At 35.9% G+C, this 13,527-nt stretch overlaps 1 protein-coding gene across 3 annotated transcripts in view; it reads right to left on the reverse strand.

The window, feature by feature from the left end:
* Positions 1-9,247: 9,247 nt before the first annotated feature.
* LOC131031554 (chaperone protein dnaJ 1, mitochondrial) overlaps positions 9,248-13,527 on the reverse strand; it is a 216,897-nt gene continuing 212,617 nt past the window's right edge. Inside the window, exons 19-20 of one of the 3 annotated variants that reach the window (XR_009103056.2) lie at positions 11,717-11,861; positions 9,553-9,645 (exon numbers count right to left, since the gene is read on the reverse strand). Coding sequence is in view for 1 of the 3 variants with exons in the window: in XM_057962694.2 (XP_057818677.2) it covers positions 9,477-9,645 (169 nt within the window). In the remaining 2 variants the exon portion in view is untranslated. Of the gene's footprint in view, positions 9,646-11,716; positions 11,862-13,527 lie in introns of all 3 variants that reach the window. The other 2 variants (XM_057962694.2, XM_057962695.2) reach the window with 2 other exon arrangements.

Here is a 13,527-nt window from a genome sequence, read left to right on the forward strand (position 1 = left end):
ATCTCATGAATCCATGGACGTCCTAGCAATATGTTGTATGTGAGATCTAGGTCTAAGACTTGACAAACCACATCCTTAATTACTAGCCCAACCCTGAGAGGTAAAGTGATTGTGCCTTTGGATGAGCGCTCTTCGTCATCATATGCCTTGATGGTGATAGCATGTGTAGAATTCACAGCCTTTTCAGAATATCCCAATTGCTTAAGAGTATTCAATGTACATATATTGAGACCAACTCCTCCATCTATCAGGACTCATTTTATTCGATGTTTTTGTAGGAAGGCTTCAATGTGTAAAGGTGCATTATGTGGTTGGCTCACAGAGGCATCGTCAGCTTCAGTGAATGTAAGGGAGTGTGGAACGGAAAGGTATCCCACCATGGCTTGAAACTGGTCCACGTTCAGATCAGTGGGGATAGTAGTGTCTCTCAAATTTTTGTCAAGGATGGCTTTATGTGCGGGGGATATGCGTAAAAGCTCAAGGATGGAGATAAGCGCGGGTGTTTTCCCTAGCTTTTTTATTAGGTCATACTCAAGTTTAGCTGATGAGGAAGCGGTGGTTTTAGTTGGAGCACCTTGCAAAGTGACCTTACCTCGTCGAGTTGTGACATTACATTCAGAAGTAGATTCAGAAGAAGGTCCAATCCCTTTTAGGACAACTTTGGGTCTTTGGGTAGAATTTTTAGCGGTTTTGTCCTTTATAATAATGGTAGAGATATAATTGTCCATCGAGATGTGATTAACAGTTGAATCATAGTTATAGGATGCTTTGGTATAGTTGGCTTGCTCATCTGTGGCTTTGGCTTTTCCCTTGTCATGTTTAGGGAATGGTTCCTTAAACATATCATGTTCTTGATTGGATGAATGTCCTTTGATCTTAATGTCACCTCTATCAATAAGATCTTGTATGATGTTCTTCAACCGACGACAAATTCTTGTTTTATGCACTTTGCTCTTGAAATTCACAGTATTCATCGTCATTCCACCAATTTGGTTTGACCTTTGGCTCATATGGAGGCATATCTGGAATTGTTATTATCTCATTTGCCACTAGCTTCTTGAAAGTTGATTCAAGTGGTTCTCCCAATGGGGTATATTTCCTTCGTGGTTTTGAAGTTGTTTGAGTATTCACTTGATTATTTGTATAACTTGATCTAGAAAGAATGATTTTGGGTCTTACGGTGTTAGCATCAACAACACCATCATTGACAAGATTGTTCCAAAATCTTGTCTTGTCTTTTCCTTTAAAGTCCTCTTTGTTTTCTTTGAATATTTTAATTACTCCTTGTTTGATTACAACCTTCTCTGTTGCTAAGCCTTTCTCAATGATGTCCTTAAAAGTGGACAAACAAGCTTTCCTTAGATCATAACCAATTTCTCTGTGGACATTTTGTGTAAACATCTCTACCATTTGTGGAATTTCACAAGAGCATTTGCTCGCTAGATTTCTCCATCTTTGTTAAAATGATGAAAAAGATTTTCCATCCTTTTGTTTGGTGTTGCACAAAGTAGTAACTAATATATCTGTCTTTATGTTGTATGAGAAATGTTGGATAAATGTCTCTGCTAAGTCACCCCATGACTTAATTTTAGGTGGGAGTTGGGAGAACCATTTCATAGATTGATCACCTAAGCTCTGTGAGAATAATCTCATCAAATATGTCTCTTATGTTGCTACCTCAATGCAAGCTATCAAAAACTGTCTTATATGTGCCTTAGGGTCCCCTTTTCCTCTGTACTTATCAAACTTAGGTGTCACAAAGTGTGTAGGAAATGGAGGCATTGGAATGTTTTTTTCAAATGGATAGGGACATATGTCTCTCATTGTGTAAGCTAGCTTCGATGTATTTATGTCCTCCATTTTTTTTGTAAGTCCTTAATTTGCTGCTCCAAATTGTTCTTAGGTGGAGACCAACTTCTTGGACCATACCCCATGCCTGAACCACTGGGTGGAGGAGGAACATGTTGTATATATTGATGATATTGATCATACACATATTCATATGGAGGAGGTCTATAATGATGTTGTGTATAAGGACCACTTGGTATAGAGTCATGATGAGGAACAGAATATCTGTTTTGGCCATGTATATCGTACTCTATAGGCATGTCATGGGTTTGTTCTAATGTGTTGCCCCCAAATTTGGCGTGGGGTTTCCTTGTGTCCAAATTTTGAACATGCCTTTGGATATCCAATTGCTTTGGTGGTTGGTCCTTAGCATTGGTATGTGATTGAGTATATTTTTCTGCATAAGACTTTCATAATGGTCTGTGAAGGTGAGTATCATATGCTTGACCATGTGTATGTGGGACCTTGCATTTTTAACACAAAGATGATGGTGATTCAGGCACCATATGTGGTCCTCTATTGCCTCCACTACTAGGCCTCCTTTGATCCATGTTGAGTTGAGGTTCTTGCATAGGTTGATTTTCCATTATTTGAGACATGTCAAAATCATGAGGGATCTTGGCTCCATTATTTCCTCAACCTGTCGATTAAAATGGGGATCCATAATGGAGTCTTCCACTTCTGTTGAATGTACGGAAAAGTTATCCATATTGTCATTGTGTGTATCATTGGTGTTTGTAGTGTCCATGTTCTCAAAATTTGGAATGTTTCTATAGGCATCCATGTCAGGTAATGTGGTATGATCAGAATTGAAAAAGACATCATTGTCATACTCATAGGTACTCATGTTTGCAGACTCTTGAGCCTCTTTAGCTTCTCTCCTAGATTTTTGGGAATGGGTTTCAACCATGAACTAGGTATTGACCAAGATGTGTGAGACTAAATGAAAATGGAAAGAGTGTGGAAGACCAAGAGTTGGATGGAATGTAAATGAATCTGAAGTCTACTTGCAATGTCCAAAGTGTAAGACCAAGTATGTATGGAGTAGAGTAGGTGTGGCTTCCAGAGATATGATAGTTTCTCTTGATGAGGTAAGTTGACCTTGACTCTAAGTAAGACCAAATAAGACCCAAAGGTGATAGACCTTGATGAGGGACCACTTAGCAAAATGTTGTTGTATGTAGTGTGTTGACAAAGTAAGATGAGGACAAGCAAGTGACCTTTTGACTCAAGTTTAGACAAATGTGAATGTAATGTAAGGTGTAAAGCAATGATGGACTTTGTGAGACCCTAAAATAGGTTGAATTATAGATGAAAACCTAGAGAGATAACCTAGGAAGCTCATGAATTCTGAAACTGATTGCTAGATTGTTTGTTGGACTATAATATTTTTCCAATTCTGAACACATACGTGTCTGTATACTTCACAGACGCGGTTAAATGACACAAACATGGTTGAATACTGCACAGACGCGTTTCTGAGATTTTGTGAATGCAATTTTCTTTAGGATGACACAAACGTGTTTCCGTACTTCACAAACACAGTTAAATGACACATGTGTTTCTGTTAGACACAAACGCGTTTCTGGAAACTGGGTGCATTTTTTCCAATTTGTAAAGTTGTTTGTTGTGACCAAATCTGAATTTGTTTGACTGTTTTTCGTGACAAGAGAACACAATGTTGATGAAGACTCAATGTTTGTAAGTGTTTAGACTCAAAATGACTCAAAGAAAAGTGTGGTGTTTGATGTAAAAATGTTTTGCATACACTTGAAGACACAAAAGACACAATATTTTGATGTTTGATCTTGAATGTTTGAATGTTTAAAATAAGACAAGCACAATTCTTATATTTGGCCAGGACAATAGTTGTTGATCCCACATGGGGTTTCCCCCAAGGCTACACTATTCAGAGCGGATACTTAGATGCTTGACCCCACTAACTCCACCATCTGCACTCACTTCTCTGGGGCAGCCAAGCATCAGTTCCCATGAAAACTCCCCATGGCGAACTTTGTATCTCTACTAAGAACCATATGTGTGGGCCGCTCCAGAGGTTCAACTTCCTGCCCCAACAACTAGAAGGATTTTGACTTTCTAAAATAAAAAGGTGCTAGTAAGGACATCCACTCATGTGGCCATACATGCGACACTTTCAGCTTTCTAAATACAGAAGGCTCTCAGTCGGTAGGGGTTACGTCTTACAATTGATCAAATAAATTTAATCAAACGGGTTTATGGAGAGACATAAAGTGTCGGTATGAACTAATCAACACATGTTACTCATAGCTTTCACCATGGATACAATTATTTATAGTGGTTCGGAAGAGGTGGGTTTTCCTCGCTACCACTTGGGTCGTTCTCTCCTCACAAGTAGTCCTAATGACCACAAGGAGAGATAGGCCCTCTAAAGATTAAACAAAAAGAGCCTATTTCTCAAGTCACAAAAGGCATTGGTTTAATTTTAGTGCACCAATTTAAGTGTTTGCTAATCTATGAAAACAAGACACATAATGAAGATCAAAAGAAAAACCTTGCCAAAATTCTGCAACAAAGATTTGTTAGTAGTTTTGCAATAATACCCCTCCTGCAAGCACACAAGTTAGATAAATTTTAGATCCAAAAGACTTTGTGAAATAGGGGTCTTCGACAGGACGTTTTTTTGATAGATTCAAAGATCTGATTTTCCATGAGTTATTTTGCATCATAAAAATATAACGCATGTAAAATTTCAAGACATTTCCATAAAAATAAAAAAATCCAAAAAAGTTTCTAATTTGCTCCAAAAATTATTTTTTTATGAAAAATCATAAAAAATTCATAGAAACTTCAAAATTGATCCAAAAAATCAGAAATTTTTACTGGAAACTCCTAATAGCATTCCAAACATGCATAAAAAAATTCCTACAAAATTTCCAAGCAGTTTGTGAGATATGATCAAAATAATGCAAAACCCTAACTTTTAAAGATCCAATTTTTTAGGAATTATTTTGCATAAAAATTAAAATTACAAAAAATAGATTGTGTATAATTATAAGAGCTTTCCAAAAATGTAATAAAATCCGAAAAATTCGCTAATTTTCTCTCAAAATTAATTTTTTATTAAAATACATAGAAAATTCAAATATGATCCAAAAATTCTGAATTTTGGATTGAGAGCTCTTGATACTGTCTTCAACCTGCCAACAAAATTTGGTGCAAAAATTCCAACACATTTGTGAAATCAGATCAGATCTCTTCAAGATCTTAATTTTGTGTCCAAAACCCTAGCTGCACAAGGTTGTTCTCCAAATTGCTTTACAAAACTGCAATTAAGGGTTAGAAAAATCTACAAAAAACATAGATCTAACAAAAATCCATGTTCCACCGGACGTGCCAAAATGTTTATGGTAAAAATGGAAACAACAATATTGAAAGACTAAATGAATTCAACTACAAAACTCTAACCTAACAACAACAAAGATCCACCATAACATATGAAGATTACCTAAGATAATGCAAATCAAATAAAATCACAAAGATTATACCATCACATGTACAATAGGGTTTGGATCTCCATTCTTCCTATCTCCATTAATCTTGCTTGATATATTTGCTCTCAGATTTTATATGTACACAAGAGCTCAACAAAGAACAGAAATGTGGTTGTAAGTAGGTTTGATCGCATATGAAAGCTCAAAAGCGTAGTTCCAGGAGTTAGGGTTGATAATGAAGGAAGTATCTCCTTATATAGAAGACACTATAAGAAATAGAGGGATAAAATTAAGAGGTGTAAAAGATAAATAGTCAGCTAAGATTAGAGGGTAAGTAGAAGAATTAATAAAATAATGAGAGGATAGGCAATGTAGGAATTAAGAGATGAATGACATGTGTCATGGGTAGAAAAGGCTAATAAATTAACTAAATAAATAAAAATTTATTTAATTAATAGAAAAAATGGGAACAATTAAATAAATAAAAGTATTTATTTAATTTGAGAAAAAATAATAATTTAAATAAATAAAAGTATTTATTTAAATGAAAAATAAGACTAAAAAAAGGTAAATGAATTAATTAAATAAATAAAGACAAGACAAGACAATTTTAGGTGTAGCACTTAATAAAATTGCTTTCAAAACCTGCACCCGCACCCACAAATTGTTGTGAATAGTGCTCTGATTTTTCTTGTTTGAGGTATATATAATTTGCTGTTATCGCTGAGATGGAGGTCTGTTTGTTCCAAAGTATATTCACCCTTCAAAGAAGATCGTTGCTCTTTAGTGATGAATGAGCTCACTCGTTTAAAATTAAAAATCGTTGTCAAAGGATAAAGTTTGCTATTCTTGATGATGAAATTTGTTTGCCTTTGAAAGGTATTCGCCTTGTTTATGAAAAATATCACATGACATGGGTGGTTGATCAAATGGAATGATCAACCATAATAAATAGGTACCGACTTGAGAAGATGAGTCTCTTGGTTTTGACCTGATATTGGCTTTTATTTAATGATTTGTATTTTCAAATTTCGATTCTCCATGCATAGAAGCCGACTTTGTTTTGCTTTTAAATTTCGAATTAATTAAAAAAAAAACTTCTACTTTCCTTGGCGGGCCCCTCCTTGATCACCAGCGCTACTCATGCCGCTTCCTTTATCGTGGAATTTGGCCAGCACAAGAAGTTCGCGCTTTGATAGGCCAAAGGAAGTTCACACTTTTTGCGGGTGAAAGACAATGCTTGGTGTTTGGTCGCTGATTTGTCTAGGCGTAGGAAGTGAAAGGTCACGCTTTTTGGAAGGCATAAGAAGTAAGAGATGGCGTGGCAAAAAAGGGGTTGCAAAGGATAGTGAGTTGGAAGGGTGCCACGGTGGGAATGAGTGGTGAGTAATGAAGAATGTGGGTTAAGATATGCTGTGGTTTGGAAGGTGTTAAGGGGTGTGGGTTAGGATAGGATCTAGGTTTTGAAGGGTGGTAAAGGAGTTGAATGTGACACTGAAGCTGGAGGATGGAAGGGCAGAAAGAAGGGTGGAAGGGAAGGGAAGGGCAGGTGGAAGGGATGGAAGAAAGGTAGTGGAAGGAGATGGGAGTAGAAGGTAGGAAGTAGAAGGTGAAGATTAAAGGAAGTAAAGATGAAAGGAAGGAAGGGTGTAAGGAAGGGAAGTTGGAAGGGATGGAAGAATGTTATGGTTAAGAGGTGATGAATGATGAATGATGAAAGATGAAGGAAGATGGAGGGATAAGGGATGGAAGATAGAGGATGGAAGAAGGATGGGTGGAAGGTGAAGGATGGATAAAAGGAAAAGGAGATGGAAGGAGGAGGTGGAAGGAGATGGAAATGGTAGAAGATGGAAGTGATGGTGGAAGAAGAAGATGAAAGTGGAAGTGAGAGTGGTGGATCACTATTTTTTGCATAGGCCAAGGAAGTTCGCTGATTTTGAACCCCACAAGAAATTCGTTGATTTGAGACCCCACAGGAAGTTCGTTGGTTTGGGAGGTAACAAGAAGCTTGTTGATTTGGGAGTCAACTAGAAGTTCGTACATTTGAGGTCTAACTAGAAGTTGGCACATTTGAGGTCTATCTAGAAGTGATTTCAAAACCTCAACTTTTCTAACTCAATCATTTCACCTTAAGCCTTTTCATGATAATTTGGACTCCTAGCCCATCCTTCCTTCCAAGCATTCACTCTCTCTAAAACATTTTTCCTTAGCCAAATTTAGTGCTGCATCTCTAATTTTGCAAGCCAATGATGGTGATCAAATGGAATGATCATTATGAAATCATTCATTTCCTAAGCCTTGAGAACTAAATGACCTCACTTCATCCAAAAGAGAGAGACATGACCTGATTACATCCTAGGCACCTAAGATACTAAACCTCTTCCAAGTGAAAGGCTAATAGCTAAAGACTCCACAACTAACCTAGAAAGCAAAAAGTGGGGGCAATCCCCATTGCAGGTGATGTGTGAAAACTTTAGAACGATTAGCATATAAGATTAAGGAGATTTTATTGTAACAAAGACCATGCAAGCACATTTCTTCTATTTTAAAGACTTTAAATTTTACAAAAATGTTTGGTATTTAAAAAAAACACAATCTTCAAGGGTTCGATATAGTAAATTGAATACAAGTCTAGATTGACTATGCAATTGAGTCCTTCACTATCTTTTATCATTAACATCTATCACAGTTTTTTGCTAAACAATGAACTGTTGAACTCAAGGTCAACATTTTTTATGAATAAGATAAGCTATAAAGAGGACTGAATCACTTGTTTTACAATAATTTGATTTAGTGTTGGTTAAATTGTCTAAGCATTTATTTTATTAAACTTTAAACTGAGTTGTTTCACCATGGTAAATGTTAATGGATTGGTGGTTAAATTGTCTAAGCATTTATTTTATTAAACATTAAACTGAATTGTTTCACCATGGTAAATGTTAATGGATTGGAGCATAATCATTGGTAATTTATAATATAATAACAAAAATTAATCATATTCACCATTAATTTCTCTCACTTATTTTCCAGGTCATATCACCATTACTATTAAATCCATGCTTGCTTTTGAGGCCATGTTTGCATTGAAATTAACATTTGGCATAATTTGCCAATTGGAAATTGTATATAATTAGATTTTTAAGCATTGAAAATGTCTCTTTCTCTCCTTCGTTATTATGGCATCTATAAATACGAGGCATATATGGCCTCAAGTTAAATTATCACAAAAAAAAGTGCTAATATCATTTTTAAAGTTTGCATGGATAAGAACTCAAGATGTTGTCTATATTTTGTGGCACGTATTCACTTTGGCAATGGTTCGTTTTGGCAATGGTTCGTTTGTATGGTAAAGTCTACCCCAAATGAATGCAATCTTGAGCATTATGCTCAAATTCTATTCAAATAATTAGGAACATCTAAAGCTCGTGTAAGAAATTTGATGGTTTTGATTTCATAACCCACCATTGATTTCTAATAAGTAGATCTTACCTTATTTTGTAGATATTTACTTTATTTTGTAGATATTTAGGCATGTGCTGGAAAAAAAATTACTCGACCCAAAATTTATTTTGAGTCGTGCAATTAAATATCGATTGAACAATTAATATTCCATTCTACAAAATTACGAGGCACTTACCTTTTAAAATATCTCTTCAATTTGAAATTGCCTCTGGGTCACGTGATTAGACATCAATCAATAGTCCACAAGGAATTCCTCAGAATAATGCTAGAAGGAGATGAGATGCAAAGCATATGACAGATTAGTTAAGTACTTTATATTAGTTGGAAAATAGACTCTATTAGCTGCAAAATAGGCTATTTCCTATTTAGTGAATAGCTCGCCTGCTCAATATCTGAAGATCTAACCTCGTTTAATAGAGCTAGCAAAAATAATAATACAATAATTTAGTGATCTAAGAAGGCAATAAACTCACCAACGTGTGAATATTATTTACTTTATTTATTATAAAACAAAAAATGACACAGAATAACACGTACATGATCTATTAGCTTGATGGTTTTTTTTATTCGACTGTATGATCAGTTTTTTCATCAACGTCATCATCAGCATAACCTGTGCATAATCTGTACCTATGAAAAAATGTCAAAAAATGGGCCCATACCCAAAGGACTGCTTCAATTCTGCTATCTAAACTAACCTATAGATCTGGTCAATACCAGTATCAAATATGTAATTACAGAAAGTGAAAGGATCACTTTCACATCAGATGGCAAATCGACTATGTGCACAACCTTCCTCTCGGCAACCCAGTCAACAAACCGGTTCTTTACATCAGATAGCCAATCAGTGATGCGGTCCAACCTGTGTACATTAGAGAACAAGGGTCAATGCAAAATGGTTCAATCATCAATAGAGACCTAGAAACATTTTAAAACGTCAGTTTAAAAAAACTTGAAAAAACAGTCAGAATATACAGAAAAACAATGATTAGTACCTAGATTGAGTTGTACCATAAAGAAATGAAATTGGAATGATAAAAACAAAGAAATAGTAAATTGTGTTTCCCATATTTCTTTGTAATTTATAATGTTAGAGATGTGTTGTTTTCTATAAGGAAAGGGAGAACCAACTACAGAATCTTCTTTGAACTCTGAACCATAAAGAACTATCATGTTTACAATGTTTAAGAACCCAAATGGAACTTCACAAATGTTCCTTATCTGTTTTCTTGTCATTGTCTTGACACAATCATTCCATGTGACTAAAGATAGAGCACCTCTCCCCAAAACCTCAATGCAGAAAAACACTAATACATGGTATAGGTCTTCAATTAGTGAAAGAACTTGAGACTTGCAGCAAGATACAAAACAAGCCACACTACTAGAAGCAGTAAAAATCAGAATGCGTGTCATGGAAAATCCAGTGAAGCACAAATTGCAGATATCCCAGGGACAGCCCATAAAAAACATCGGTGCTTTAAAGAGAGCACTCCCATCTCCAGATTGATGGCTTGAGAACATTCAACCAAATGGCTTGGGAACAGGATAATCCATATATGGTGTTTAATAAAAGTGAAACAGATATAATGATAGGACCAAGGTGCATTTCAATATCTCGTTTGCCAACAAGGAAGATCATCAGATTAACTTGCAGGAAGTACATATTTGATGAATGGAGCAAGTCTGATCATGAAAAATTGAACTGGTTCACCACCTCTATAATGCCACTTTGGAACAAATTATTAGCTCTACCAATAGCGCCATGGAAACACATTGCTCCCAGTGCCACTGCAGTAAGGTTATCTCTATCGCAGATCTCACAATAAATAGGAAACTCATCACTTACACTAGAATATGTTCCAAATTATTAGCTCTACCAATAGAGCCATGGAAACACATTGCTCCCAGTGCCACTGCAGTAATATTATCTCTATCACACATCTCACAATGAATAGGAAACTCATCAAATACACAAGAATATGTGAAATATACTGCGATAAACAAATGCCAGACAAGCAATTCAATATAGTCATATCTAGGAGCAGTGGGTGGATTACATATTATTCCCTTAAATACAGGGAACACCATCAATACGGACACTTGATCATCATTGCCAAAAGTTGCAGATGCACTAACATAGCAACAATAAGCAAATCATATATTATCAACTCTGACCACTCATATCTCTCTCTGGCCAGCCCAAAAGGAGCAACAAAGCAAAAGAGAGAGATATGGTGAAAAGCCCACAAAAATTAGGCAGTCATTCTATTTTGCCAAACAGTCACAAGTGCTACTTTCTGAAAAACTGAAGCATAGAAGAAATTATGGTAAATTCAGCAAGAGTGTCAAAATGAAGAAAGCAGATTTCCAATTTAGTCTACAGAGCATCACATTCAGCTAATTTACGTGAAAGGTATTTCACCAACAATACCAATCCTCAAGTCATCAAACAGGTAGCTTTTAGGTAAATACAAGAAATCAACTTTAAGACAAACATTTGTTGACATTCAAGATAGCAAAATCGAAGAAATGCTAGGAAAAACAAAGTGGCAGACTATCCAAACAAAGACCACAAGTTCAATCACACAAAATGAACCAATAACTGGACAAACCAGCAATCCATCATAGAAATGAATTAAATCAATAATCAAGGTTTTAAAAAAACATTGGAAAGCTTTTCAGGAAAATCAAGAAAAGAGCTAAATAAAGCAGCTCTTGGATGCTACAAGACGGCTAATAAGTAATAAGTAATGAAATGAAAACTGACAGAAAGTAACAAATATTTAACATAATTCAAACTGGTAAAGGATTGCTAGCGGAATGCCCCAATATGCACAGCATCCTAAGAAAACCCAAGGTTGTTCCAATAAGAAGTGCCAACTATTACAAAATATTCCTTCAATACAAGGAACACCATAAATATGGACACTTACAGAATGATTACAAAGTAGTTCCTTCAAATGGCGTACATGCACAGACCTTGCAAGTTCGACAGCAAGCAAATCATGTACTAGCAAAAGAACCAGCTGATCACTCGTAACACTATGCCACCTTGGACATCAGAGTCATCTGGTCAGCCTGGAAAGGAGTAACAGATCAAAAGAGAAACATAATGAAAAGCCCCCTAAAATCTTACAAATCAAGTTAAGAAGCTGATTTTCAAAAACCACAAGATAAGGAATCAGAGCAAATGCAGCAATAGAATGTCAAAACAGATGTATGGAGATTCCAAACTAGCCTGAAGAGAATGTCACATTCAACTAATTTGTGCGTAAGGCCTTTGATAAATGAATATGAATCCCTAAGCCAACAAACACATACTTTTGGGGATGATACAAGAAATCAACTTGGAGATGAAAACTGGAGGAAATGTGAGACAAAGCCAAGTGGCAGAATATCTAAGCAAAAAGATAAGAAGGTCAAAGCTGTCAATAAAGAAGCCATAAAATGCTACCAGACAGACACTAAACAAATGATTAAATGACAACTGACAGAAGACAACAGATATTGAACATAATTCAAACTGGGAAAGTATGATAAGCAAAACACCCAAATATAAACAATATTTAAGAAAGCCAGGATTGCTCCAAGGATAACCCCCACCTATGACAGAGCTCTTAGCCTGGAACATTATGGCTATTAATGACATACAAGGTGTCTGGCTTACTAGATGAAACAAAATAGCATCCAAATGATTTTACTCCATGAAACAAATACATGATAGTGAATATGTAGCTCTGGTGAAAAAAATATATATATTTAAGGATAAAGGTAGGTTTTTGAATGGGCCAAACCCCTTTACAAAATTACAAGTTCAGTTCAGATAAAGCCATGAAGCTCAAATGAAGCAGCGAGGAAATGTCTAACCCAGCAAGCCATGAAAGACAATCAAGGAACAACCAGCACAAAGGCTGACAACAAACAACAACCAATCAGAACCCCACAAGAAGCAGCTGAAAATAACGCACACTGGGTTAAACACCCCACATAAACAAAGGACTGACCACCTTAAGGTCGACTGAAACTGAATTGTTCCAAGAAATTGTGCTTGGTATGAAAATAATCCATGGAGTGAAGAAGCATTTTTAGCACAGTCAGCTTAAGGCAAATCAGTAGTGCTCCTAATCACATGGAACAAGTATGAGTTTGCATTACTAGAGAAACGAATCAGAGCTTAGAGCCACCTTAAGATCGATTGAAGCTGAATTGTTCCAAGAAATTGTGCTTGGTATGAAAATAATCCATGGAGTGAAGAAGCATTTTTAGCAGTCAGCTTAAGGCAAATCAGTAGTGCTCCTAATCACATGGAACAAGTATGAGTTTGCATTACTAGAGAAACGAATCAGAGCTTAGAGCCCCATTGTCAGTTTAGTATACTGGAATAATTTTATATGGAATATTATGCTAGCAAATAAAAAAATAACTAACATACAGAGGAAATCGATCTGATTCCATTGTGAAATTCAAGCAAGCAATGAACACATAGTTTTCAGACTCCAAATCCATTTACACTGCTGTAATTGAAGACAAGCTAGTTAGTTCCTAAAGAAAGAATTGGTTGGTATATTATCTTTGAATGCTAGGACTTGAGAAGATATAGATTCCTACAAAGTAAACCATTGGCCAAATTTTCTGGAAATGACCATGTCACCTTTAAAACTTGAAACTATTAGATATGGGCACTATTAACTCAGACAACCTTGTGAAACATGGAAACAACCTCCAAGTGTGGGACCTTGACATG

This window comes from Cryptomeria japonica, chromosome 8, assembly GCF_030272615.1.
Source record: "Cryptomeria japonica chromosome 8, Sugi_1.0, whole genome shotgun sequence".
NCBI lineage: Eukaryota > Viridiplantae > Streptophyta > Pinopsida > Cupressales > Cupressaceae > Cryptomeria > Cryptomeria japonica.